The sequence below is a fragment of the Microcaecilia unicolor genome, chromosome 12 (assembly GCF_901765095.1).
Source record: "Microcaecilia unicolor chromosome 12, aMicUni1.1, whole genome shotgun sequence".
Classification (NCBI taxonomy): domain Eukaryota; kingdom Metazoa; phylum Chordata; class Amphibia; order Gymnophiona; family Siphonopidae; genus Microcaecilia; species Microcaecilia unicolor.
The window spans coordinates 87932410-87959727 of NC_044042.1; the positions used below are offsets into that span (position 1 = coordinate 87932410).

General features: G+C 40.6%; 1 protein-coding gene across 7 annotated transcripts in view; it reads right to left on the minus strand.

Moving 5' to 3' along the window:
• PKNOX2 (PBX/knotted 1 homeobox 2) overlaps nucleotides 1–27318 on the minus strand; it is a 765290-nt gene that overhangs the window by 45789 nt on the left and 692183 nt on the right. For 4 of the 7 annotated variants that reach the window (XM_030220833.1, XM_030220829.1, XM_030220832.1 and 1 more), the window contains one exon: nucleotides 24293–24430. The exons of 1 other annotated variant lie outside the window; for it this stretch is intronic. In XM_030220833.1, coding sequence (XP_030076693.1) covers nucleotides 24293–24430 — 138 coding nt within the window. The remainder of the gene's footprint in view (nucleotides 1–24292; nucleotides 24431–27318) is intronic. 2 more of the 7 variants (XM_030220835.1, XM_030220834.1) reach the window with 1 other exon arrangement.

The following is a 27318-nucleotide window of genomic DNA, read 5'->3' on the forward strand; positions in this document are numbered from 1 at the left end:
CCCCTGATGATCAACGCTAATAACACGCCTAAATTTACATTTTATTAGCGTTGACCACTGGGTAGTTAATTGTCCATGCTGTAGTACACAGTTTTGGAACAGCACGAGGAATTCAGGGGGCCTGTGTTCATGCATACAAGTCTTGCTTCCCTTCAGCATCGGAATGTTTATCCCGTCTCTTCATCTTCTACACCCCCTTCAGGTCACTCCGCTCCTCTACAACTGGGTTACTTTGGTTGCCCCCTCCATCTGTCATCCATTTTGACACTACCAGTTCCACTGCTATTAGTTATGCTTGACCCAAACTCTGGAACTCCCTTCCTGTCCACCTCCGACTTACGTTTTCAGAGCCGCCTTAAACTTTACATAGAAACGCTCATCTCTGGAATTGTAAACCCTGCTGCCTCTGGATTTTTTTTCTTCTCCGTTTTCTTCTTCTGTATCTTCTCTCTCTTGGCAGCTTATTTTTGTTTGTTGTAAACCGTATAGATGCCAACTTTGGCATACACGGTGTATCATGCGTCTGTAAATAAATAAACAACCAACCAATTATTGAAGTTAATTGGCACTCATTAAAATTTGCCGGCACATCTGGCTGCACAGTATTCTGTAAGGCATGGCACCTAACTCTACTAATGCATAACTCAAAAGGGGGTGTGACCATGGGCGAGCCAGGGACGTTCCAAAAAGTTGAGCATATAGAATACGGTCTCAGCACATCTAACTTGGGTGCCACCAACTACAACAGGTTTCAGTAGGCGTAAGTCTGGTACTTTAAGTTAGGCGTGGGAATCAGCACGTGCCCTTTATGCAATCATGTTTGGTGCCAATTTTTTCCAGTGCTAAATTTCGAGTGCCATTTCTAGAATTCCCCCCTCAGCTCCTGTGTGCGTTTACCCACAGGAGCAACGGCAGGGAGGCTAAGCGCTAATCTACAAGGGCACACGTAATTGGTATAGCGCAGGAATGTAAGGGACATGTACATAGGCGGAACAAAGTGAGGCTCCCGCCAGCACACGTTACCTTACAGAATACTGCAAGTCCTGCCCCTCCTGTCACATTCCACAGCTGCACCTAATGCTGGGCACATAAATGTAAGATGTGTTGATACCAGGTTATACTAGAATTCTATAACAGAATCAGGGTGGAGGAGTGGCCTAATGGCTAGAGCACCGGTCTTGCAATCCAGAGGTGGCCAGTTCAAATCCCACTGCTGCTTCTTGTGATCTTGGGCAAGTCACTTAACCCTCTATTGCCTCAGGTACAAACTTAGACTGTGAGCCCTCCTGGGACAGAGAAATATCCCGTGTAACTGACCTTGAGCTACTACTGAAAAAGGGGTGAGCAAAATCTAAATAAAAAAGTACAGGAACTCAATCTTTTATATTATCATAGGACCAAGACTGTGGAATTCTCTACCTGCTCAGCTTCGAGCTTTACTGAATATGGATGAATTTTAAAAGGTTTTAAAAATTATCTTGTTTCAGAGAGCATTTGATTCTTTAGCTTAAGGGCAAGTTTGAGACTGTTTGGATGCTACTGATTTGATGTATGTTGGTGGAATATGTATTATTATGAATGTAAATTGTTCCCCACTCAGGGCTGTAGATGTGCGGGTTATAAGTCTTTTAAGTAAAAATAAATAAATAAAATAAGATTATAAAACAGACTCTCAAGCCTGTTCCCCATAGGGCTAGCTCACATGCAATGGCATTTTCAAAAGGCCGGCCAACTCACAAACGGACGTCCATCCAACATGTATTTTCAACAGGAAACAGGCTGTTTGAAAATATGTGAGATGGACACCCATATGCTGGAAATATCCAGCATAAACATCAATTTTACCAACGAAAATGCCCAAATTATGAATGGGGGAAAAACAAGGGACATGGATGTTTGTGTGTCAGCAGAGGAACATCATCTTATAAAATGGTCACAGACATCCATGAAGAGCAGAGAGGGGGGGAGCCTAATGGTTAGAGCACTGGGCTGAGCATCAGTGCATCCAGGTTCAAATCCCACTTCAGCTGTTTGTGAATTTTACTTTAGTGAGCCTTCCAGGAACAGAAAAATAGTACCTGAAATGTACACCATGGTTGATACTTGGAATGCCCTTCCGAGGGAGGTGGTGGAGCAAAAAAATACATACGGAATTCAAAAAGGTGTGGGATGGACACAGAGGATCTCTAATTAGAAAATGAATGGTACAAAAACCAAAACTTAAATGGTTGCATGTGTGTTTGCATGTCGAATGGTGCTTAGATGGCCACTCTGGTCATGAAGAACTAAGGCCAGTGATGGGTAGGCTTGTACGGTCTGGGTCCCGTATATGCCAACCCGGTTTAGGATGGGCTGCAGAGGGCTTTGATAGAAACTCCAGTAATTTGGGACATGAGAGCAGTGCCAGGCACACTTTTACAGTGTGTGTCTTGCAAATGGCAAGAAGGATTTCGATAGGTTGGAGTGGGTTTCGACAGCAACTTCAGTAGTTGGAGGCTAAAGATAGGGCCGGGCAGATTTCTACGGTCTATGTCCCAGAAATGCCAATGATCAAGTATTTTATATCACATTCATTGTTGGTTTAATCATGACTTGCTAATGAGTTTAACTGTTGAGCAGACTGGATGGACCGTTCAGGTCTTTATCTGCCATCATTTACTAAGTTACTATGTTCAATAAGCCTTCAGGCTTGCAGGTGTCTTATATATTTAGGTACTGTATGTATTTTCTGTCCCTGGAGGGTTCACAATTTAAATAAAAAAGGGTTGAAGTGGGATTTGAACCTGGGTCTTTGGCTTACAGTCCACACTAAACACTATATTGCTCAGACCTGCTTCCTGTTCTGTTAAGAACATCCATAATACCTGAAGCTATCAAAGAGCCTGTTATCCCTTTCAGTTTCACTATTTGGGGAGAGGGAGGGGAACAGCAACCACTGGGGGATGAAGGAGGTGTCATGCCTTAACCCTTCCCAGTGGACAGCTTGCTCAATCAGAGCAGCTTTCTGTAACCTGGATGTGGCAAGTACCAGGTCTAAATAACAATTTCCTTCTTTATAGTCAAGGGCATCCCTTTCCCTTCTGTGATTGGAATTGGAAGTCCATATTTTGCCCCTCTCCAGTCAAGACTGAGCAAAACAGGCCCTTATCACGCCTCCTTGCCATATGGATATATTGCAGTGTTAAGACGTCCATATCCTGCCTTTGCAAAATTGGGATCTGAACGTCCATGCAATACGAATGTCTAAATGCCTGTTTTAGATATCCAAAACACGGATACAGCTTCGAAAATAAGCACCAAAGCTATTTATACAGATAATTGACAATAGCCTCTGTAATACAGCCATTGCAAGTTGAATAATTTTCAAAGTATTTTTTTCACAGGTAAATTGCTGTTTTCCTGCTTATAATGGTTAAACGTGCCCTCTCCCACTGCGGCTAGATCTACCCACTGTTTGCCAGATCCTTTTATGCTTGGTGAAAACGGATGGGTGGTGGGAAGGCCTAATCAGCTGATCATGCATAAAACGTTGCTTAGAACATATCCAAAGAGAGTAAGTCATGGACCTTGAACCCTACACCAAAGCGCCCAATGGGATTTCCAAATTGATCCTTCAATAGAAGCAGTGGCACTGTTACATATTAACACTTACCCTATGGAGCTAGGACTTTCATTCTGAGTGACTGGAACAAGTACCACTCGGTGCAGATTAGTTGAAACGTAACCATCAGGTCTGCCAGGTCCCAGCACAAGTGATGTACCCTGTAAGAAACAAATGTGCCTACTTTTAAGAACTGTATATCCTAACCGAGGATAGTGCAAGGTCTTTGCCTCACACTCCAAATTTCACTTTCTTATATCTTCTGAAGCCCCCCTGCCAGCCAATCTTCCACCTCAACCCTTCTAAAAATACTCCCCTGACCAGCGTCAGCATCAACAAGTTTCTTTGGGCCCCAGGTTAGGTGAGACGCAGAGTCAATCTCTATATATACAGAAGCTGGCTCTCTGCCCTCTGTACCTCACTTTCAGTCATCGCCTCACCTCATGGGGTGCCAGCAGCATTAAGTGAACATCCTCATGGATCATTTGGCCTAGTGTAAGCTCAGAGGGAATTCTGCAGGCTCTGCCTTCTCCTCCCGTTTGTGTTTTGTGTTCCCATACACACCTGTGTAATGGACTGGGTAACTGCTGTCGTCCAAGTTAACTCTGGCTTTCAGATAATGCCATTACTATTGTATGAGCTACTGTGAACCCCAGTTGAAGGTTTCATTTTTGAAACCCCAACTAAGGTCTCTAGGCAGCGTAGGAACAGTGTCTCCACAAAAAGCACATTTTCAAAGAGAATGTTCTTATGGAGTTTCTATTGTGATGGGATGGGCAAGCCATGGACACTGCACCTATTTGGCAGAAAGGATAAAGTCTGTAGTTTACACCACACACAAGAATTTTAGAATGAGCTCTCTGCACATTGGCTGGCCCTGCCCATGGACCCACCTCTTTTCAGTGGTGGACAGTTCCAGTGCTTTTAGCCACAGAAGGGAAAACCTACTTAAGACAACCATTTTATCTGGTTAACTGCTTAGTTTCCAGAGTAAAAATATTGAAAATGTACTTCTCTACTACCCAATGTGAGGGCAGCTCCCACAGTTTGGTAAAGACTGATACTTCTGCCTGTCTATTCTTGCCCCAAACCTAGCCGCAAAGTTTAGAGTAAATACCCCACAACGAACTGAATGCTTACCAGTTAAAGGTCCAGAGGATGTGGGCTCAGACAGATGTCCTCTTCTTTATATCTTCCACACTTGGATCATCTTGTCCTAAATACGTGGCCTTGCAGCTGTGGAATATCATTTTTTTCCAAAAATGTTGTCATTACTGGGAAGGAACTACCTGTATCAGGTATGATATTTTAGGGTGATGTTATGGAAGAACTGAAAGAAATCTCAGTGAACCTAGAAGATGTAATAAGCCAAACTGTCAAGTTAAAGAGCAGCAAATCACCTGTACTGGATGGTACTCACCCCTAGGTACTGAAAGAACTCAAAAATGAAATTGCAGATACACCATAGCTATTCTATAACCTGCCATTAAAATTGTCCACAGTACCTGAAAATTTCCACTGGAGATCTGGGAAACTACAGACTGGTAAGTCTGAGGTCGAGGTCAATGCCAGGAGAAATGATACAAACTTATTTATTTATTGGGATTTACTAAGCACCTTTATGAAGAGAATCACCCAAGGCGGTGTACAGTAGGTACAGTTTAACATCAAACTTACAATTTTGTTAACAGCATAACAATAGTAAAATGAACAAGTATAGACATAGACACAATGAAAGAATAATACAATTATTAAATACTTTTTGGAGTCAACAGGGGTTCAGCCAAAGGAAGTTTTGCTTCACCAATTTGCTATATTTTCTGAAGGCGTGAATAAATATGTGGATAAAGGTAAGACAGCTGATGCACTGTATCTAGATTTTCAGAAAACTTTTGATAAAGTCCCTCATGAGACAACCCTGAGAAAATTAAAAAGTCATTGGATTCGAGGTAATGTTCTTTTGTAGACTGGGAATTGGTTAAAAAAAATATAAAACAGAGTGTAGGGTTAAATGGTCAATTCTCTCAATGGGAGAAAGTGAATAGTGTCATGCTGTAAGGATCTGTACTGAGACCAGTGCTTTTCAACAAATGGGAATGAGTGAGGGTGATTACATTTGCAGATGACACAAAACTATTCAAAGTTATGAAATTACATGCAGATTTGTGTGACTTTAATGGAGGACCTCAGGAGGCTGGAAGAATGGGCAAATGGCAGATGAAATATAATGAGGACAAGTGCAAATGGATACGCATTGGAAAAAATAATCAAATTATAGCTACATGATACTGGGTTCCACATTAGAAGTCACCATCGAGTAAAATGATTTAGGTGTCAATGTAGACAATAGGTTAAAAATCTGTTACTCAGCATGTGGCGGCCAAAGAAGCAAACAAAATGTTAGGAATTAATAGGAAAGGAATACAGGATAAAACAGAGAATATTATAATGTGTCTGTACTGCTCCATGATGAGACCGCACTTTGAGTACTGTGTGCAATTCTGGTCACTGCATCTCAAAACGATATAGTGGAACTTGAAAAGGTAAAGAGAAGAGCAACCAAAATGATTAAGGGGATGGAACTCCTCCACATGAGGAAAGGCTAAAGAGGTTAGGGCTCTTCGGCTTGGAGAAGAGATGGCTGAGGAGAGATATAATGGAGATCTATAAAATCCTGGAGTGGAACAAGTAAACATGAATCGACTTAACTCCATCAAAAAGTACAAAGACTAAGGGACACTCTATGAAGTTAGAAAGTAGCACATTGAAAATAAATAGGAGAAAATATTTTTTCATGCAATATATAGTTAAGCTCTGGAAGTGGTAAATGCAGTGAATGTAGCTGGGTTTAAAAAATGTTGACAAATTCCTGAAGAAAAAGTCCATAAACCATTATTAAGTTAGACCTGAGATAAGCCACTGCTTACCCTAAGGTTAAGCAGCATGGGATCTTGCCAGGTACTTGTGCCCTGGATTGGCCACTGTTGGAAACAGGATACTAAGATGGACCATTGATCTGACCCAGTACTCTTATGTTCTTGTGCGTTCTTCCCTGTTTTCCTAGATCTGACACTGATCATTCCCTTTCATCTTTTCTCTATTTCTCTCTTCTCTGCCTCTCTATCCACTCATAGCTAGATTTCACCCTTCCTTCTTCCCCATCAGTTCTTATCTAATTTATTGGGTTAATTTCTACCAAAACTCTCTCTTTTCCAGTTGCTGTTTTCTTTTCTTAGCACCTTGCCCCTACTACCCGCTCTTCAACAATACCTAGGTCCTGCCCCTAACCCCACCAGTCCCTTGTTCCTGCCTCACACACCCCCTTATCCAAAACCATATATACATATGTATATAAATAGATAAATAAACAGATACAGATATATAGAGACAGATACACATTTTCTTTTGTTTTATTTGCATGAATCATTATGTTTTATCTGTTGTGGAAACACACTCTATACTTTTATTCTATCTTCTTGCTGTATAGGGCTCCTCTATAGTTATCCCACACCTTTTTGATTTCTGTCACCATTTTTGTCCCCACTGCCACCCATAGAAGAGTGTTGCAGGTATCCACAACTCTGTTAAAAGTAGTTGCATGTAGTTTACACTACTACCTTCCTTTGGGGCAATTCACTTAACAGGTGCCTCAAAGAATGTGTCACGTGTGCGCAGCACTGGCACCAATAATCATCAGGGACGCATGCATATGCATTGATAGCACCACAAGAGTGGAGCATGGGCTGGGCATGGACGTGTCGCCAACCAAGATGCATAACTTAGAGAACACTATCAGTTAGTTATGTGTGTAGATTGGCACACCCAAGTGTGCCCACTTACACCAGCCATTGACCTGACACATACATAACATAGTAAATGACGGCAGATAAAGACCTGGTCCATCCAGTCTGCCCAACAAGATAAACTCATTTTACATGGTATGTAATACTTTATATGTGTACCCGAGTTTGATTTGTCTTTGCCTTTCTCAGGGCACAGACCGCAGACGTCTGCCCAACACTGTTCTTGTACTAAAAGTTCTGAAGATTCTGGAATCCCAATTAGTAGCAACATTCCATGTAGAACCCCAAAGAGTAACATAGTAAATGATGGCAGATAAAGACCCTAACGGTCCATCCAGTCTGCCCAACAAGATACACTCATTTTACAGGGTATGTAATACCCGAGTTTGATTTGTCCCTGCCTTTCTAAGGGCATCCAATTTTTGGCACTCCAGAGCACGTTTAGGCTCGTATTCTTTTTGTAGTGCTAGAACTTAATTGGTGGTAATCGGGCAGTGCCGTGAAGTGTCCTGTTACCACTGGGTTAGCGTGGGAACCCTTACCGCCATCTCAATGGGTGGTTCACTTACCACAAAGCCATTTCTTTTTCCCAAAAATGGACAGCCTTTTACCAGCTGCAGTAAGAGGGAGCCTCAGAGCACATCAAAAACACAAGCTGACACTAGTGCAGGACCCTTTTTACCGCAGGACCAGTTAGAAAGTGCTGTCATAGAATTGGAGCTAAGCATACACTGTTCTAGCGCCTATTTCTTGCCGCCAAATCGTAGACGGCCACCTGTGTACTTCCAACTGCTATGTGAGATGCAGAGTTTACTGGGTTAAAATATGGGCATTTCTTTACATTGCCCTTCTGGTCACAATGGATGTACAATCATTATACAGCAACATTCCCCATGCAGAGGGCAAAGCTGCATGTGAGAGACTGCTAAAAACATCCATCCTAGATCACCAATACGCACCGGAAACTATTACAAAATTAATCAAATTTATTCTAACTCACAACTATTTCCACTTTAACAATGATATCTATCTGCAAATCATGGGCACGGCGCTGGGCACCAATATGCTAACCTCTTTATGGCAGAACTGGAAGAGACATTTTTGAATACATGTCAGACTAAACCCCTAAAATACGACCACATGAACTTCTGGAAATCACTAAAAACCAACCTGTTCAAAAAGGCATACCCTATCGACCCAACCTAAGTGCCTAAACCCTGCAACACAACGAAACCAAAGCTTGTAAAAGACACTGCATAACTCTTCCTCTCTATGATTCCCCAATGTGTCTATAACACATGAACCTTATCCGACCATAACATCTCTTTCTATTTGTTTCTCTACCGGAAATGGCGAACACCTTACGGTACTATGTAAGCCACATTGAGCCAAATAGGTGGGAAAATGTGGGATACAAATGTAACAAATAAATAAATGATTTGGACTGAGGGGGAAGAAACTCTAAAACAAATTTACAGTTCTTTCAATACATACCATCCTACAATCAAATTCAAAATTGACTGCTCCACAGATAAAGTCAATTTTTTTGACACCATAGTTTCCATCAGCAATGGCTATATACAAACATCTATATACAGAAAACCTACAACTCCAGTTTCCACACTTCGTATACAAAAAAATTCATTATACACAGCCAAGCCACAAGATACCACCGTATCTGCTCTGACCTAGGAGACAGATATAAACACCTCAAAATCCTGACTGAATCCTTCAAACAAAAAGGCTACAACCCAAGATAATCTCCAAGAATGTTGCCTCCTCCCTTAAAATACCCAGGGAAAACCTATTACAGTAATAAAAAAATTGAGAAAAATAATAAAAAATCTACAGCCACTACTCCAGGAGGATGAACTACTGAAAGAGATATTCCCATCCCCACCAGTGCTGGCCTTCTGACAGCCACCCAGCTTAAAACACAAACTAGTGAAAAGCAAGCTCCTGAAAGAAACTCAATAAGAAAAAAATGGCACACATCCTTGCAATATATCCAGCTGCAAATTGCGCCATCACATTTCACAGGAGCCCACAGTCATTCACAAAGGAAAAATAGCCACCATAAAGGAATCCTTCACATGCTCATCTTCCAATGTGATATATATCATTCAATGTAAAAAGTGTGAAGAAAGGTGCTATATTGGAGAAACAAGCTGGATGCTAAAGAAGAGATTTAATTTACATAGACATCATATGAAAAATGCCAGTGCCAACTAGGATGTCACCTCTGTGAGACAGCACTTTACAAAACTAGAACACTGTATCAATGATTTTACGGTGTGAATACTAAAAGGAAACTTTAAGACAATCCAGGAATGTAAGACCTTTGAATTGAGAACGATTAAATATTTTGACACCCACCAGACAGGACTTAAAGATCTGAGTTTTCTAGCCCATTATAAGTCATACAATTCTACTGCATTGTCACCCTCTTATCTACCATGCATCTCTCCCTGTCTGTCATCCGCCCAGCTCCCATGTTTCACACCTTACCCACCCCACTCTCATCTTGTGAAGACAGTCATTAGGATGCTTTGATGTTTCACGTGTGTGTGTGTGTGTGTGTGTGTGTGTGTGTGTATACTATTAATTATCAACATTTGCTTATTTCTGATTTGAAGAAGGGTTACCTTTAAAAGCTAACATGTAAACATGTATTAAGTTAGTCCAATAAAAAAGGTATTATCTTATTTTCTTTTCTATGTTTTGTTTTATTTCTATTTATTACCTTTATGTTTGAACGATTTTATTGATGACAAAACAAGATAGTAACATTATACAACCATATGGCAAGATCGAAAATATAGCCACAAAATACATCTAGCGTGCTCCTATAAGGTACATGATGCCATCAAATTATAATTCAACACTTGTATGGAAGTTCACTAACACAGTTAAATCATTATTACATTTTCAAAAGTATGTGTGTAAATGGAAACCCTTCCTCGTCCCCATCTTCAAGATAGCCTCAATAGAAGCTTCAGTGCAGATGGCACATGGAGGGAATTCTTTAACTGGTGCTCAAAATTTGGCGCCGGAAAAAAGGTGGTGCTAAGCATGATTCTATAGAACAGCACGCAGTGCCGATTTCCATGGCTAATTTTGGGCACAAGACTAACACTGATGACACCTGGTGTAAATGCTGATGCCCAAATTAAATGTGTTTACCCGGCATAATTTTTCAGAACACCCCTGACATGGCCATGCCCCTCCTATGGCCATGCCCCTTTTGAAATATGTATTATGGGAGTTAGACATCACGCCTTATAGAATAGTGTGCAGCCAGATGTATGTGCAAATTTGAATGTGCCAATTAACATCAATAATTGGTTGTTGGCACCCAAATATTGATAGTTAAGGGCTTGTTACTCAATTAGTTTGCACATACATCTTTGGCACACACTCAAACTTGAGCACGCAAATCTGGGCACCATATATTCCCGTTTATTAGGCAGGCACTTTACTAACAATCCATTTCTGTGGGTAAAGCAATGCTTTACCAATGGAAATGCATTTACAATTAGCCACCTTCGGTGTATATTCTCATGTTGACAGTGAATTCAGAATCACAGTAGAATTTAGATACAACTACAGTGCAATCCGCTTAAGTGCAAGGGCCTGGGACCAAAGGAATACATGCAGTTAACTGGAGCGTGCACTTAATCGTTGTGACCCAAAGCTTGACATCTGATAAACATATGTACAGTACTGTTTATTATACGTACAGTATACAGTCTCCGTTAACTGACGTTAGGCTTACTTGAAGTAATCAGTCATAGTCCTCTGTACACTCTTGTGTCTGTGAGTTCCATAGACTACATCTGCCAGATGGTAAAACCTGTCATAGCACTAACATCCAGTGGCCTCCAGATAGGCTCACAAGGTGTTGAGACTCTCCAGCGCTCTTGCAAAAGTGACAGGAGGTTGTTGAATTTCATCAGCATGTGCCTCGCTGCTCATTTCATCATCTGTTTCATCATCAGCCGTTGCCTCCATGTAGATGCATTTCTCGACATCAGTGCTGTCGTCAGCAGTTTGTAGATCGTAATCAACAGCTACGTAGTGATGAAACTCCTCTTCAGTAACACCGGCTGGGATGTCAATAGCTTGTTCATCTGAAGCGTTTACATCTGTTTCGTCCCTCTCCACATCCTTAACAAAGCTTGCCCGCTTGTAGCAGTTCACAATGGTTGCCTGTGTAACATGATTCCAGGCTTCTTTCTGCATATGCAGGGAATCCAACAGTGATAGATTACGAGCCAGTTCAACAGCACGTTTATCCTTGCCAGTCTGGTCATCCATAATGCTCATCAGACGACGTAGCACAAAAGCCCGATAATGTTGTCTGAAATTGGCTATTATGCCCTGATCCATAGGTTGGATCAGAGAGGTAGTGTTTGGTGGCAGGAAGACCACCTTGATGTTAGACAGCCTGACATCATCACTGTGTGCAGCGCAATTATCACAAAGCAACAAAATCTGATGCTTTTGTGACCGCACTCTAGTGTCTAACTTCTTTAGCCACTGCTTCCAAATTTCCCCAGTCATCCATGAATTTGCGTTAGCATCGTATGACACAGGAAGTCGCTTAACATTCTTGAAGAAACGGGGCTGTTTGCTGTTTCCAATGACGAGTGGTTCCAACTTCTCACTCCCATTCATATTGCAGCAAAGGAGGATCGTCAGTCGGTCCTTTGAAGTTTTACTTCCTGTAGTTTCGGCTTGTTTGAATGCAAGTGTTCCATCAGGAATCGCTCGTAAGTAGAGACCGTTTTTGTCAGCATTGAAAATGTCACGAGGTGCAAACTCGTTCAAGATGGTAGGAAGAACTGAAACAACCCAATTTTCAGCACCAAAGTCATCAGAATCTTGTTTTTCACCATGCTGTTTCTTGAATTTTATGTTGTTCCTCTCCTTCCATCTTTCAAACCATACAACAGTGGCTTTGAATTCAGTTAGTTCAAGACTTTCAGCTAGCTGATTAGTTTTCTCCATAAGCAGTGGACCACTGACAGGAATCTGTCTGCTCCTGACTTGAGAAATCCACCGAAGAAGAGCATCTTCTACATCCTCAGCTTTTCCCACCCGTTTTCGTTTCCTGTGTGGATTTGTATTGTTTTGCCAGTCTTCCAGAAGCTGATCTTTCTGCTTCAAGATATGTGAAATTTGACTGGGATTGACACCATATTCTTTAGCAATAGATGCTTGACTTTGTTTGTTTTCTAATTTTTTAAGAACTTCTATTCATTCAGCCAGTGTTAAAGTCTTACAGTTGCGCGACGACTCCAACTCCAGTGTACACTCTAACAACATTCTTTCGCTTATTCTGCCTGTGGCAGTTAACCAACGAGATTTCAAATTTACTGTCCCTTTGTCACGAGCCAATCGGCTTCCATATTCCGTGCGTGCGCTTATGCGGAGTCTCTCCTGCAGAGGAGCGGTCTTAAACCATGCACATAAGCGAATCTTGCACTTATCAGTGGTGCACTAAACTATAGTTTGTCCACATAGAAATTGATGGCGCCAAAAACGGGACTGAAGTACTGCAGTTAAATAGAGCATGCGCTTATTTGATGTGCACTTAAATGGAGTGCACTGTACATAAGAACGTAAGAGTAGCCATACTGGGTCAGACCAATGGTTTATCTAGCCCAGTATCCCGTTTCCAAACAGTGGCCAAGCCAGGCCACAAGTACCTGGCAGAAACCCAATTATTAGCAGCTTTCCATGCTACCAATCCTGGGGCAAGCAGCTGCCTCCCCATGTCTGTCTCAATAGCAAACTGTGGACTTTTCCTCCAGGAACTTGTCCAAACCTTTTTTAAACCCAGATAGAAAACATATTTCCTCCTATTTGTTTTAAAAGTATTTCCGTGTAACTTCTTTGAGTGTCCCCTAGTCTTTGTACTTTTGGAACATATCAAAAATCGATTTACTTCTACTTGTTCTACACCACTCAGGATTTTGTAGACCATAACCATATCGCCCTTCATCTGTCTCTTTTCCAAGCTGAAGAGCCCTAACCCCTTTAGCCTTTCCTAAGGAAATATGATCAGGTAAAAAAATGGAAATAGAATTGTGGAGAGTGCAGAAGTCAACACGTGAAAGGTTTAACCTGTTAACTTCAAGAGTTTTATTCAATGGCAAAGGGACGAAAGTTATCAATGTGGGTTACCATTAAGTCTGTTTATTTTACTGTTCACCCTGGTTATTAGTAATGACGGGGGAAGTTACCAACATGGGTTACACTAACTCATGCTATTACAGCACGTCACATTGTATACAATGACACCTAGTTACCATTAACCCAGGTTAATAATGAAATAACCTGTCCTAACTATAGTCCACATTGATCACTCCACCCCCCACCGGTCTTACTGCATAAACAAATTAGCAGTAAAATAATACATCTTAACATGTTGATAACTACGCCCCTAAACTTCTATTTATCAAAAACTTACTCCAAAGACTGGATGAATTTACATCCCAAAATTCACAAAGTGCTCAGATTTACCTGGGCAAAAAAAGAGGTGGAGCTTTGTCAGAATAGATAAACACTTGGCCAGGTATCATCAGCTAAACAAAAAGCAGTCTTAAAAATAGCTAAATTTCTGCAGCAGCCTGAGGAATTCAGCAGTAAGGAGTGATGCATAAACCTTCAGTGCTTCTACTTCAATCCACCAATATAATAAAACACTCTGGCTGACCTCATACCTAGGAAGGCAGACTGCAGTCCTTCAGGTGAACTCTCAGCCTTCTGACACTCTCCAGAGAGAGCTGGAAGTTGCAGAAAACTGGTAGAACAAAAGGAGTGTCCAGTATAATCACTGGGAGGCTCTGGAGGCAGCAGATTCCTCCTCTGACTATAAACATAAGATGCCACCTTAGGTATAGCTTTTTCGCCTCTGATCGTACCACAGTTAGGGAGAACCTTCCAGGCTGCCTTACCAACATAGTACCTGGGCTAAAAAGCCTATTAGCTGTGTCACTTACAGTAAAACATATAAGAGCATAGATTGAAGTATGCCCTGTCTGGATCCCTAGAGAGATTAAAGACTCCTCTCGATATCCCTTCTATTCTACTAGGCACTGGAACAACAAATCTTGTGGTTCAGAGCTTAAATGTCTTAAGGCTGAAGGACTAAAGAGTTTTTCACCTCCACAACTAAAGGGATCCTAATTATTGGAGCTCAGTCTCCCTGGGTTCCCATCAAGGGTTTCATCCAACTTTAAGTGATAACTGATAACAGCACTGATAATCATATTAAGGGACTTGCTAAACCTTTCTGCACCCTGCAGTGGCAGAAAGAACTGGGAGAATTGTGTAGTAAGCCACAGGAGCTAGAGGAGTAAAGCACTGCTGAAATATAGAAACAAAATATAGGACAGACTTGGTATATACTTTTTCTAAATGTTGATGCCTTGCTACAGTTGATGTTATAATTAACTCTAAAGAGATTAATAAAAATTTGGTCCAGAACAAGCTTGCTGAGTCAACTGAGTTGTTGAGTAGAGAGAGTTATAAAAGTCTGAACTGCTTATTTGACCTTCTGGTGTAAGCCAGCCTCTGCCCTTGGCCCTGAGATTTACACATTTGGTTGTATACTCAGTTCTTATTCCATTGGGCAAGCACTAGGCATCCACCTAGGGAAAGACTGTGAACCCAGGGTTATATTTTAGAAAAAAATAGATGAAAAACTAACTAGCTAGGTTAAGCTAAAATAAGCAGCTAAACTTTGCTGGTAATTTTTTAACACTCACTGACTCTTTAAAGGTTTATCCCCAAGGAAGTAAAAAAAAAAATCAGATAGGGTAACTTCTAGGAATTTGTTTTGGAATCAACAGTAATGGGTAAAAGAGGTACATAAAATGAAATAAAAATAATGACAGGCAGATATAGCAGCTAGTGGTGTGAGAGTATGATAATGATGAAGAATGGGCACTGATGCCCCTCCAGTGACAAGTTTCAAGTTTGTTAAATTTATTACAAAGGTTGATATACTGCTTAGGAGAAAACACTATCAAAGAGGGTTACAATAAACAATTTAAAATCCACAAAGGAACGGAGCTACAATATAAATAGGAAAGGAGATACACATTTAAAAAGTGTAAGAGTAAACTAGGAGTAAGGAGTAGAAGCAGAAGAGGACTATATTATGAGGCCACAGTTGAACCAGCGCGCAACAGAATACAAGCCAAGTCATGTTACCATGAAATTAATAGGTCAGTCCGTTATGATGTCAAAGAGTAGTGACTGTGTTGGAGCCATTTTTCGATTGGCTGCTCTTCCAGTGATGTTACCATGAAATTAACAAGTAGTTCATTATGATGTCAATGAGCAATAATGGAGCTATTTTCCCATTGGCTGCTCTTACAGTGATGCTACCAAGGAACTAATAGATCATGACAGGTCAGTGACTGTAAGGTCATTTCATTTCAGCTGGTAAGCCCTGGAACAAAGCTAAGACCAGTATCAGAACTGTCCAGTGCTGAACAGACAGACCTTCCCTTTTACAAAGCTGCAGCAATGCCATCACAGCCCATTCAAAGTGGCATTACCGCATTGGCAGCCGCTAGTGTGGCTTTGTAAAAGGCGGGGGGGGGGGGGGGGGGGGGGGGAGATAGCTTGGACCCAAGGTAGAAGGTCTGGGTTGGGTTAATATCCTATAGAAGTTTTTTTCAAAGGAAAGATACCCAGGACAACTCTGACAGTCTGATTCACTCCTAGTCTTACCTCGCAGCATCTATTGGTACTGCAAATCCATAGTTGCGATTGCTCAAAACCAGGAATGGCTCACTCAGGGTCAGAGAACCAGACATTGTGAGCTAGTGCTACTTACAAGTTTTTATCCGACACATGCATTTTTTTTTTGCAGTGAACACATTGGGTTGAGCAGAACTTTAAACTATCTGCGTAAGGACAAAATACTTGGGTACTTTATACACTTATATTGGGCACCTTATACCTTATAACCTGTTTGCAAAGAAGAAGTACACAATAATTTCCTTTAAAAAATGCCACTTATCTGATAAAATACCCTTTGCCTGGGGTATCAAAATGGTTTACAATAGTACTGATAAAAACAAAACATAATAATACAATAAATTATGTCCCATCTCCAAAAATAACAAAACATTATAATACACAAACAGCATAATAAAAACAATCCAAAACATGGAGGAGCATTTTCGATATGACATTTAAATCTGATTTTGAACGTTTGACTGAAAACGTCTAAAAATCATTTTTAAACCAGAAAAATGTATATCTTTTTGGTTCAAAAATGACCATTTCCTAGATGTTTTGTACTCTGTGCGTCTATCTTTTTGGACCATTTTTGAAAAAAAAAAAAAATGCCCAAGGGAAATACACACAAAAACAAGCCATTGGGATGTATGGGGTGGCCAGCATTCTTAGTAGACTGGCCACACAGACAACTCAACAGAACAGTGAGGCACCCTAGGGGGCACTGCAGTGGACTTCGCATAATAGGTCCCAGGTACACATCTCACCATTACCCCCTTGTATAGTAAGTCCTCCAAAAACCTACTGTACTCAGCTGTACACCATTACAATGGCCTTTATGGCTGCAGGTGCCACCTATATATGGGTTCAGTAGGTTTTTGGTGGGTTTTGGGTGGCTCACACTTTCCACTGCAAGTGTACCAGTTAGAGTGGAATATGGGCCTGGGTTCCCTTCTCTACAGTGCACTGCACTGACCGCTAGGCTACTCCAGGGACCTGCTTCCTGTTCTAATAGGACTGGCATAAGATCTGAAACTGTCATAGAGGCTGATATGTATGTTTTCTTTAACATCTTTGGGGGGTGGGTGGGAGGGAGGGGGGGTCAGTGACCACTGGAGGAGTAAGGGGGGGATCATGACTTAATCTTTCTAGTGGTCATTTGGTCATTTATGGCACCTTGTTGTGACTTAGTCGTGATTGAAACAGGTCTAGATCAAAATGTCTAACTTTTCGCCCTGGACGTTTTTGCTTTGTTTCATTATAGCAGAAAAACGTCCACGTTTTGGGAATGCCCCAATCCTGCCCCTTACATGCCCCCTTGTGATTTGGATGCACTGCATACAAACTGCATAGAAAAACCTCTTTAAAATGGCTTTGGAAAAATAGCCATTTGGATGTTTTGGCAAAAAAATATGTCCATCTGACAGTTTGTGCCGTTTTTTGGATGTTTTTTGTTTCGAAAATGAGCCCCATAATCTTAAAGAACTCATATATCCTGAAAGCAATTACAATAATCCATAACTTTTGTATAGAAAATGTGAATAGATTAAAAAATTTAACCTATGGGTGTTATTTTTTGATCCCACCCATAGCAATGTAGATAAAACGAATGCAGTGGAGACCTACACATACTTTTAGTTGGATTCAGTGAAGGCAATTTGTCAGGCAGCTAATTGCTAAGATAATTGTTCTTATGTGGAGTCTCTTCCTATTGCCTTAATTTCTTTCATTATGGCAAATGCAGGGGGCAACAATCGAGTCGAGTGTAGAGTTCCACGGCTGCTTTGGCATTTGGCCCTACTGATACATAGGGCAACAGATCCTTTGAGAACGAGCCATATTTTAGCTCGGACCGCAGGACTCCCATCTCCGCAGCTGTGTGCTGCTACAATGCAGTGGGAGCTGGCGCCAATGTGTGAGAAGGCAGGCATTCAGATAAACTGTTGGTGAGATAAAATCCATGTGACCACTGGAAATATTGAAAACCTCTGCAGTGCCAACTTTGGTATCGGAGGCAAGAGGTGAATTCAGAGGTAAGATTGGCTCTCACTGCTTTACCATGGTAGCAGGTGATTTTGAATCTGATATATTTGGTCAACCATAGACTTTAAAGTTAAAATCTTCAGCAATGAATTTAGCAACTATGGGGGAGATTCTATATATGGTGTCAAAAAAATCCATGCGGAAAACAGTGCCAACTAAGCGTAATCTTTAAGAGGTGCCTAGATTTAGGCGTAGTACATAGAATATGCTTGGTTGACATTACAGCGCCTAAAATTATGCACCTCCATTTACACCAATGAAAATGTGATGTAAATCCCACACGCACTGGGCCAAATTCTATAATTACATGCACAAATTTCAGAATGCCCATGGAACGCCCACTTCCCCTCCCAAAACCATGCCCCTTTCTGCTTGTGCGCATTAGAATTTAGGCACAGTGCATTATAGAATATGCTTAGGGAAAGGGAAATGGGACTTGATATACTGCCTTTCTGTGGTATTTTGCAGCTATATTCAGAGCGGTTTACATATTTATAGGTACTTATTTTGTATATGGGGCAATAGAGGGTTAAGTGACTTGCCCACAGTCACAAGGAGCTGCAGTGGGAATTGAACCCAAGTCCCTAGGATCAAAGTCCGCTGCACTAACCACTAGGCTACTCCTCCACTTAGGGAGTTCCAAGTGGGATACATAAATGCCAGATCAGCAGTAAACAAAGCAGATACCATAAAGTACTGGATTGCGGAGGAAAACCTAGGACTAGTATTCATCAACGAAACATGGATCCACAGCAATGAAGATCCCATAATCCTAGATCTCTGCCCTCCAGAATATAAAATTGTAAATTGGACCAGAAAAGGAAAAAAAGGGAGGGGATATCGCATTAATTTAAAGATTCCACTTTGCAACAGAAACTATTGCCGAAACCATAACACCGCAAATCGAAATCGCCTCAATCAGAATAAAAGACAAGTTTTTACTTAATCATCTGTGGTGCATCATATTCTAGAGACTCCCGGGAAACTGGAGAGAAGCCCAGGCAAACCTCATGGACTTCATATAATCAAACATATGCACAGCAAACCCAAACATGTTAATAATAGGTGACATTAACCTAGGTCTAGAAGATCAAAACACAAACTGCACAAGAGAGTGCAATGAATTTCTTCAACTGTGGGAATTCTAATGGCCACAGGTGAACACAAACCACGTAAAAAGCCATGAACTAGACCTGCTAGCATGCAAATTCATGACAGACCAGAATTCTCAATAAAGAACCAAAAATGGACAGATCCTCCCTGGTCTGACCACTTCAGACTAAACATGACCCTTACTGGAAGGAAAAAGGAACTCACCAATCACAAAGCCGCACCCCTTATAAAACAAGAGGGAAAGTTGATGCCAAAACATTCTGGCAATCAAAGTATGAAAATCAATGGTCAACACCAACTAACAATGTGGATCATGATATCATGCTAGCACAACTGACAGAAACAGGTATCAATGGAACAGTACTTGCCTGGTTCAGATCCTATCAGACAGGCAACAATTCATAATGTCTGGCAACAACTCATTGCCACCTTGGGCACTGACCTGTGGGGTACCACAAAGATCGATAATGTCACCTATTCTGTTCAATACCTACCTCAAGCCACTAGCTGAGCTGATTCGGTCAATGGACACTTGGTTCTACATCTACATAGATGATGTGCAGCTACTCATACCCATTGAGCCTGTCTTACCTACAGCCCTGAATAAACTGATTACCTGTCTAACGTCAATTCAAGAATGGGCTAAACACAACAAACTTGCCCTGAACCCAAGTAAAACCAAGCTTCTCTGGGTCCCTAACACAAGTGGATACATACCTGACATCAAAATCTCTTTTGGGAAGTATGAAAGCCCCCTCAAATCACAAGTCAGGAACCTTGGAATACAGTTAGATTCAACACTTACTTTGATTCCCCAAATCCAAGCAACCTTCGAGAGATGCTTTTACTATTTGTGACAGCTTACATCGAGAAGGTAAACCTTATCCTAGTTACCATCAAGACTGGATTACAAAGGGCCTGCACGAGCTCCAATTGATTCAGAATGCTGCAGCAAGACTAATAGAAGGTTGCAAGCGACGTGACCACATCACACCATTTTTGCGAAAACTTCACTGGTTACCAGTACAAAACAGGGCTAAATTTAAAACTTTATGTTTGATCTTCAAGGCCCTTAAAGCAAATGGCTCTGAGTACCTGAAGAATAGGATGATCCTCTAAACACCTCCAAGGACACTAAGGTTTTCTCAAGGACTATCACTACCACACCCTCTCCAAAAGACATTACGTGATGTGATACCTAACGCGAGCCTTCTCCGGAGTAGCCCCTACACTCTGGAATGCACTCCCTGAAAGGCTCCGCTTAACAAAAGAATATCTCTATTTCAGGAAGCAGATGAAAGCTTGGCTCTTCAACCAGGCCTTTAATGGAAGAAGTAACTAACTTGTTAGTCTCACTCACACACACAAGGAGTGACACAGGCTGCACAAACTACAACAGGACATGTTTATCCACTCCTACCCTAGCTGAGATAATATTTAACCATCTCTCTGACCTCATGTGCAACTTTCTTTAAATTAGTCACCTTACTTTCTAACTTCTCTTACCTATCTATATGTCCCATCTTTGCTTATACCTCACACTGTCAATTAAAATGTTCTATTAGGCACTGTTATTTGAATATTTTTACTGCTGTAATTGTCTATTGCTCATGTTTGATTTATTCTTATTGTACACCGCCTTAGTGAATTCCTTCAAAATAGCAGTAAATAAATTCTAATAAATAAATAAAGACAAACCAAAAGAATATTCTATAAAGAACAAATAGGTCCCGATTATAAGGACTTGAAGAAACTATATAAATTAGTGAACAATATACTAGACACCAAATCAGTGACAATAACGAACGAAGATCTTCCACCTGTGGACAAACTAGCCAAATATTTTGATGAAAAAATCATCAACTTACATAAAAATCTAGGAGAACACCAATCAAGAAACCTTCTTAGATGAACTAGATCCACACCCAGGAGAAACACCTGCAGACAAACCTAGACAAACTTCACCCACCTGTCTACTGAGACAGTAGACCAAATCATTAAAAAGTTCTCCTCAGCTCATTGCTCACTAGATACATGTCCTAACTACATTATGAAAACACACCCCAACCAGTTCACTGAAGATCTCACATTCCATCTAAACTTCATGTTCCATGAAGGACTATTCCATGGATATGGGAAACATTTTACTCACACCAATCCCAGAAGACTCCAAGAAAAACCCCCAATATCTCAAACTATAGACCAGTTGCATCAATACCATTAACGACCAAGATGAAGGAAGGTATAGTAGCCAAACAACTAATGGAATACATCAACCACTTTTCCATATTACATGAATCTCAATCAGGCTTTAGACTCAACCACAGCACTGAAACAGTACTAATCACACTGCTGACCAAATTCAAACATGAAATCACAAGAGGAAAAAAACATCCTGTTACTCCAGTTTGACATGTTGAGAGCATTTGACATGGTGGACCACCAAATTCTACTAAGAATACTTGACAAGCTAGGGATTGGAGGGAAGATATTCTCTTGGATTAAGGGTTTCCTGACCACCAGGTCATACCAAGTCAAGTCAAATTTAGAAATCTCCCCTCGTTGGAAAGTGGAATGTGGAGTCCCATAAGGCTCACCACTCTTACCCATATTATTCAACCTAATGATGATCCCACTAGCCAAGCCTCTATCCAAACAAGACCTCAATCCATTCATATACGCTGACAGCGTCACAATCTACATCCCTTTCAAAAATAATCCATCAGAAATCGCCTCCGAAATCAGAAACAGCATGAACAACATGGAAGAATGAGCATCAGTCTTTAAGCTAAAACTAAACAGGGAAAAATCACACTGCTTCATACTCTCAAAGAGCAACTCCTAAGACCTTTGAGAAGTCCATCATAACGTTACAGTCCAAGATTAATGCCAAGAAAGAGCAGCATGCTGATGCCAGGAGAGACCTGAAAAGTGATAAAGCAGATGCCAAGGTTCAGAGGGATGAAAAATCTAAGAGTGGTGGAGAGCAAGAAGTAGGCAGTTCAGAGAGTGGAGGAACAATTGATGCACAACACTGAACAGTTTACAACCATCAACACCTTGGGCTCATCACTCCCAATCTCAGACAATCTGAAAATCCTAGGCATCACCATAGATCATGACATATCACTTGAAAGCCAGGTCAAGGCCACTACAAAGAAAATGTTCCACACAATGTGGAAACTCAAACGCATAAAATAATACTTCCCAAGAGACATATTTCTCAACACGATCCAAACCATGGTCCTCGTCCATGTGGATTACTGCAATGGAATATATGCAGGGCGCAAAGAACAAATCCTAAAATTACAAACATCACAAAACATAGCAGCGAGACTCATTTTTGGAAAAACCTGATTTGAAAGTACCAAACCCCTTCTCCAAACTACACTGGCTACCGATTAAGGACCGCATAAACCTTCAAGATCTGCACCCTGGTGTACAGAATAATTTTCAGCCTCTCACCAGGTTACATGATCAATCTAATAGACCTAGCAATCCGGAATACAAATAAATCAGCAAGATCTTAACTAACCCTCCACTTCCCAACATGTAAAGGCATCAAATACAAATCAACTTACACATCCAGCTTCTCCTATATCTGCATCAAAACCTAGAATACACTACCAAAAGACCTAAAAATGCTACAAATAAATAAAAAAATTAAATAAATCTATCCACTGAAAATATCAGTCGTGCCGCTGTACTTTGAATAAGTTGTAATCGTTTTCCAAGCACCTTTGAGCAACCGTTATAAATGATGTTGCAATAATCCAATCTAGATAAGGTTAGAAGCTAAACTAACAATCTAAACATCAAAATCAAAATAATTTCAGATTAATCTCAGTTTCCTTAGTGTGTGAAATGACTTCTTGGTTAAAGATGTTACATGATTAGAAAATGTTAAGAAGCTATCAATCTCCACACCCAAAATCCTACAACAAAAATCAAATGAGAATATATTTATTCCAATAGAAAAATGTAGAGGAAATTTGACAGCATCAAACAGACCTAGCCAAAGGAATTTATTTTTCCTGGATTTAATTTAAGTCTATAACTTGAAATCCAGCCCTCAATAACATGTACGCAAATTCACAACTCTTTCAATGTGTTGCTCCAAACCCCCTTTATCGGTAAAACAGGGTAATGTCATCAGCATAAACAAAAGGAATGGTATCTTTAACTTGTCCAACACCAATCCAAGAGGTTGGAGCAACATATTGAATAGTGAAGGAGAAAGTGGGGACCCCTGAGGAACCCCACAATCTGGGATCCAACCTATAGACAGGTTACCTGCTTTTTGCACGAGTGGTAAGAAATCCTCTAAATCAATTTAAAACTTCCTCCTCTATTCCTATATCATTCAACTTGGACAACAGAATATCATAGTCGACCAGGCTGAATGCAGCAGATAGGTCAAATTGAACTACCATTGCATTTTGATCACGGCTTAGTAGCATTTTACCATGGGCAATGATAGAGGCAATCACTGTATTAAGAATGTTGGCTCCTCCTACACCCCAATGGCTTAATTTTGTGTTTTCACTTGGATTTTATTTTTTCGAAAATGGACCAATGATAAATGTACAGCGCACAAATACATCTAGCAAGTGGCCATTTCAGAAAAAAAAAGATAGACATTTTGCTGTTTCGAAAATTGCTATATTCGCTATTTGGATTTTGGACATTTTAAGCAAAACATCCAAAGTCAGACATAGATGTCAAATCAAAAATGCCCCTTAGATCTTTTTGATTTGAATTATCTTATAAATAGAAAACTGAAAAAAAAAAAGAAAATTGTTCTTATGACTGATAGTAGTGATTATTACTTTATGAAACGTGCTGTAATGGTTGCTGGTAGGTGAAGGTGAATGTGAAGAAGAGTCTAGACTTTCTTTGCTCACTCGCTCACAAGTTGCACAAAGCTATCTCAAGAAACCCAGCTCGTGCCCAGTAATAGGAGATAGCATACATTTGGTGGCTGTCTCACCATCAGGTGTTGGAAGAGCCAGGATCGCATGATGTTTGTGGCATGCTTTGGCAGGACTCCCCGCTTGTTTTTTGACTTTTTATCTTCGTTGTCAAGCAAAGATGTCAAGTCCAAGTTCACCTGTCAGACAGGGAAAGAGAAATAGAAAAAAACAACACGATGAACATGATGATGAAAGCACATACAGATTTCCTGTTTCCAAGGTGACCACATGAGGTTATGGGAACCTCCTCTGTAGAGCCCAAAGCAAAAACTAGTATGTGGGATTCTGTTTAAAAAACATTACAAACATCTAACCCTTGAATAAAACCTTCAGGTAACAAACTATTACAATAATAAAGCACAACCTGTCTTTACTTTCTTTTATGGAGGGGCATCTTATAACTTCCATAGCCAAATCACACAATTCAATGGTGCTCAAAAAGGGGCAAGGCACCATGAAAAAAACCACGAGAGAACATGGCCAAAGTCAAGGCCTCAAAATGGCCCAGTGGCGTGGATAAAAATAAAAGAAATCTATAAGCAGGAAAAAAATGACTAAAAACAATTCAGGAACAGGGAAGCCAAACAAGGCACGACAAAAAAACTGCCGAAAAGGCACTCAGGAAGCTTTTGAGACCAAGCAGTGTGAAGAGGAGAACAAAAAGTCGACCACCCTTCAATGCTGTAGAAAAACAACTGCGGTAACTGTGATCTTGTGGCGAGTGCCTTACACTCCACAGAAGCTCTTTTAAAGCTTCTTAAAAGCTCTGGACTGGGCAATGAGAGATCATGCTAATCAACTGTGAGAATTATGGCCTGCTTGTCCTCGGAGAATAGTTTATTCTATAAATTATTGCCTAGATGTTTATGTCACTTGTACATTTCATAGATGTCAATAATTTAGAGTTATGCGTGAATGTAAACTAGGTAGCACATTCTATATGGTACTGCCTATGTGCTATAGGGCCAGATTCAGTAAATGATGCTGGAATAAATCAGTGCTAAGCACTATTCTATAGAGGGTGCTCCGGAATGAGCACCTTTTAAAGGATACTCACACTTAGGCCAGCTGAGATCTGGTGTAAATTTGGACAAATAAATTGTGCTATTCGATAATACTTTGCCCAAATTTTTGGAATGCCTCTGACATGGCCACGTCCCCTTTTGAGCTGCAGGCTATGAGATTTACGCCCCTGGTGTTATAGAACAGCGCGCAGACAGATGCGCATGCAAATCCAAATTAATGCCAATTAACATCAATAATTGTTAATGTCAATTGACTGTTAACAGCGCATTAACTAATTAGTTTGCATGCACAGTTTGGATCCATGCCCAAATCCGGGGGTTCATGCATAACTGGTGGGGGTGTATACATGGATGGAGCATGGGTTGGTCATGGGCATGGCTTCAAATGATGCACTTATACAGTTGGAGATTTTTGTAGGAAGGAGGGAGAATCATTAGAGAAAGGTAAATTTATGAATTTTCATCTGCTATCATTAAAGGATTGGAAAAGTGTACTAAAGGGTGTTCATACTTCTTTCTGTTCCCTAGAACCAGTCCCAGCTAGATTATTCCACCATTTTTCAGACTCTATGTTATCTTGGTTGTTGGGAATTATTAATGTTTCCTTATCTCAGGGTTGGCTTTCAGAGTGTTTACAGAAAGCCGTGGTTATCCCAATTTTGAAGAAAAAGGGATTAGATGAGGGTGTTTGGGCACATTTCCATTCTGTTTCAAATCTGCAATTTATGCCTAAATTGATTGAAAAAGTTGTGGTTTCACAAATTGATGATTATTTGAAAGAATCTGTTTTTTTTTTTTTGATAAGGTTCAGGAACAGTTTCGGAGGAACAGCGGTACTGAAAATATGCTGGTAACTACAATAGATGAGATACATTACTGGATGAATAAGAATGTCCCTCTTCTTGTGTCTTTCGACTAATCTTCTGTGCTTGATTTGGTGGAAACAGCCCTCCTTTTACACAGATGCGAGATAGCAGGATTATCTGGGTTGAATCTTAGGTGGCTTTCATCCCTTTGGCAGATAGATCCTTTTGTGTTTGGTATAAAGACAGCTGGTCCTGAAAATATTTATGAAGTGGGACTCACCGTTATCCTCACTGCTTATTAAATCCCCCTTGGGATTTGATATTCAAGTGTTCATATCTGCAGATGATATCCAACTGTTGCTTCCGTTAGAGCAGCGTTTCCCAAACTGTGTGTCACGGCAAACTCACAGGGGTGCCGCGGTGCACAGATGGGAGTTCATGCAAAGCGGCATTGGAACAAGTGTTGGCAGACAGGGAGCATGACATTATAGCCTTCCCTGTCATGGGCTGACAGATGATAAGATGTACCGACCAAATACTGAAAGTGATCCGAGAAGAGAGCAAGGCTTCAAATGCTGATGTTGTAATTCCAAACTTACACAACAGATACTCTGCTACTATGTTAGGTAATCTAAATACATATCAAGCAGAGATTGTCTTGCAAATGAGCGAAAAGTCTCAACTGCTATGGCTATTATGTTATATGAATGTTCATTGTATAGCCCATAGAAAAAGTCATCACCGACTTGAAAAAACCCTCAATTATTCAGCTTTTTATGCTTTATTTAATTTATATATATCAATGTTCATGCATATCTATTTCAGACTTAAAAACCTGGTGACGATATCAAAAATATATCAAAACAAAATCAAAATCACTTATCTTGTGCCGAAATTTTGAAACGTTTTTTTCTTTTTTTCAATGCTGTATATATGCCAAAGATGTCTTTAAAGAGGCGCTGGATCCAAAAAAATATATATAAATGAATGCACTGGTTCCTACGGTCCTGTTTCGAATATCTTCATCAGGGAACCTGCTTGTTTATGGAACACTGCGCCGTAATCGCTATATTAGCAATGGTCTTCAGACAAAGATCGTATCTTCTAGAAAAGATTTTTGGCGTCGAAGTCAGGTGAGGACGCCAAAAATCTTTTCTAGAAGATACGATCTTCGTCTGAAGACCATTGCTAATA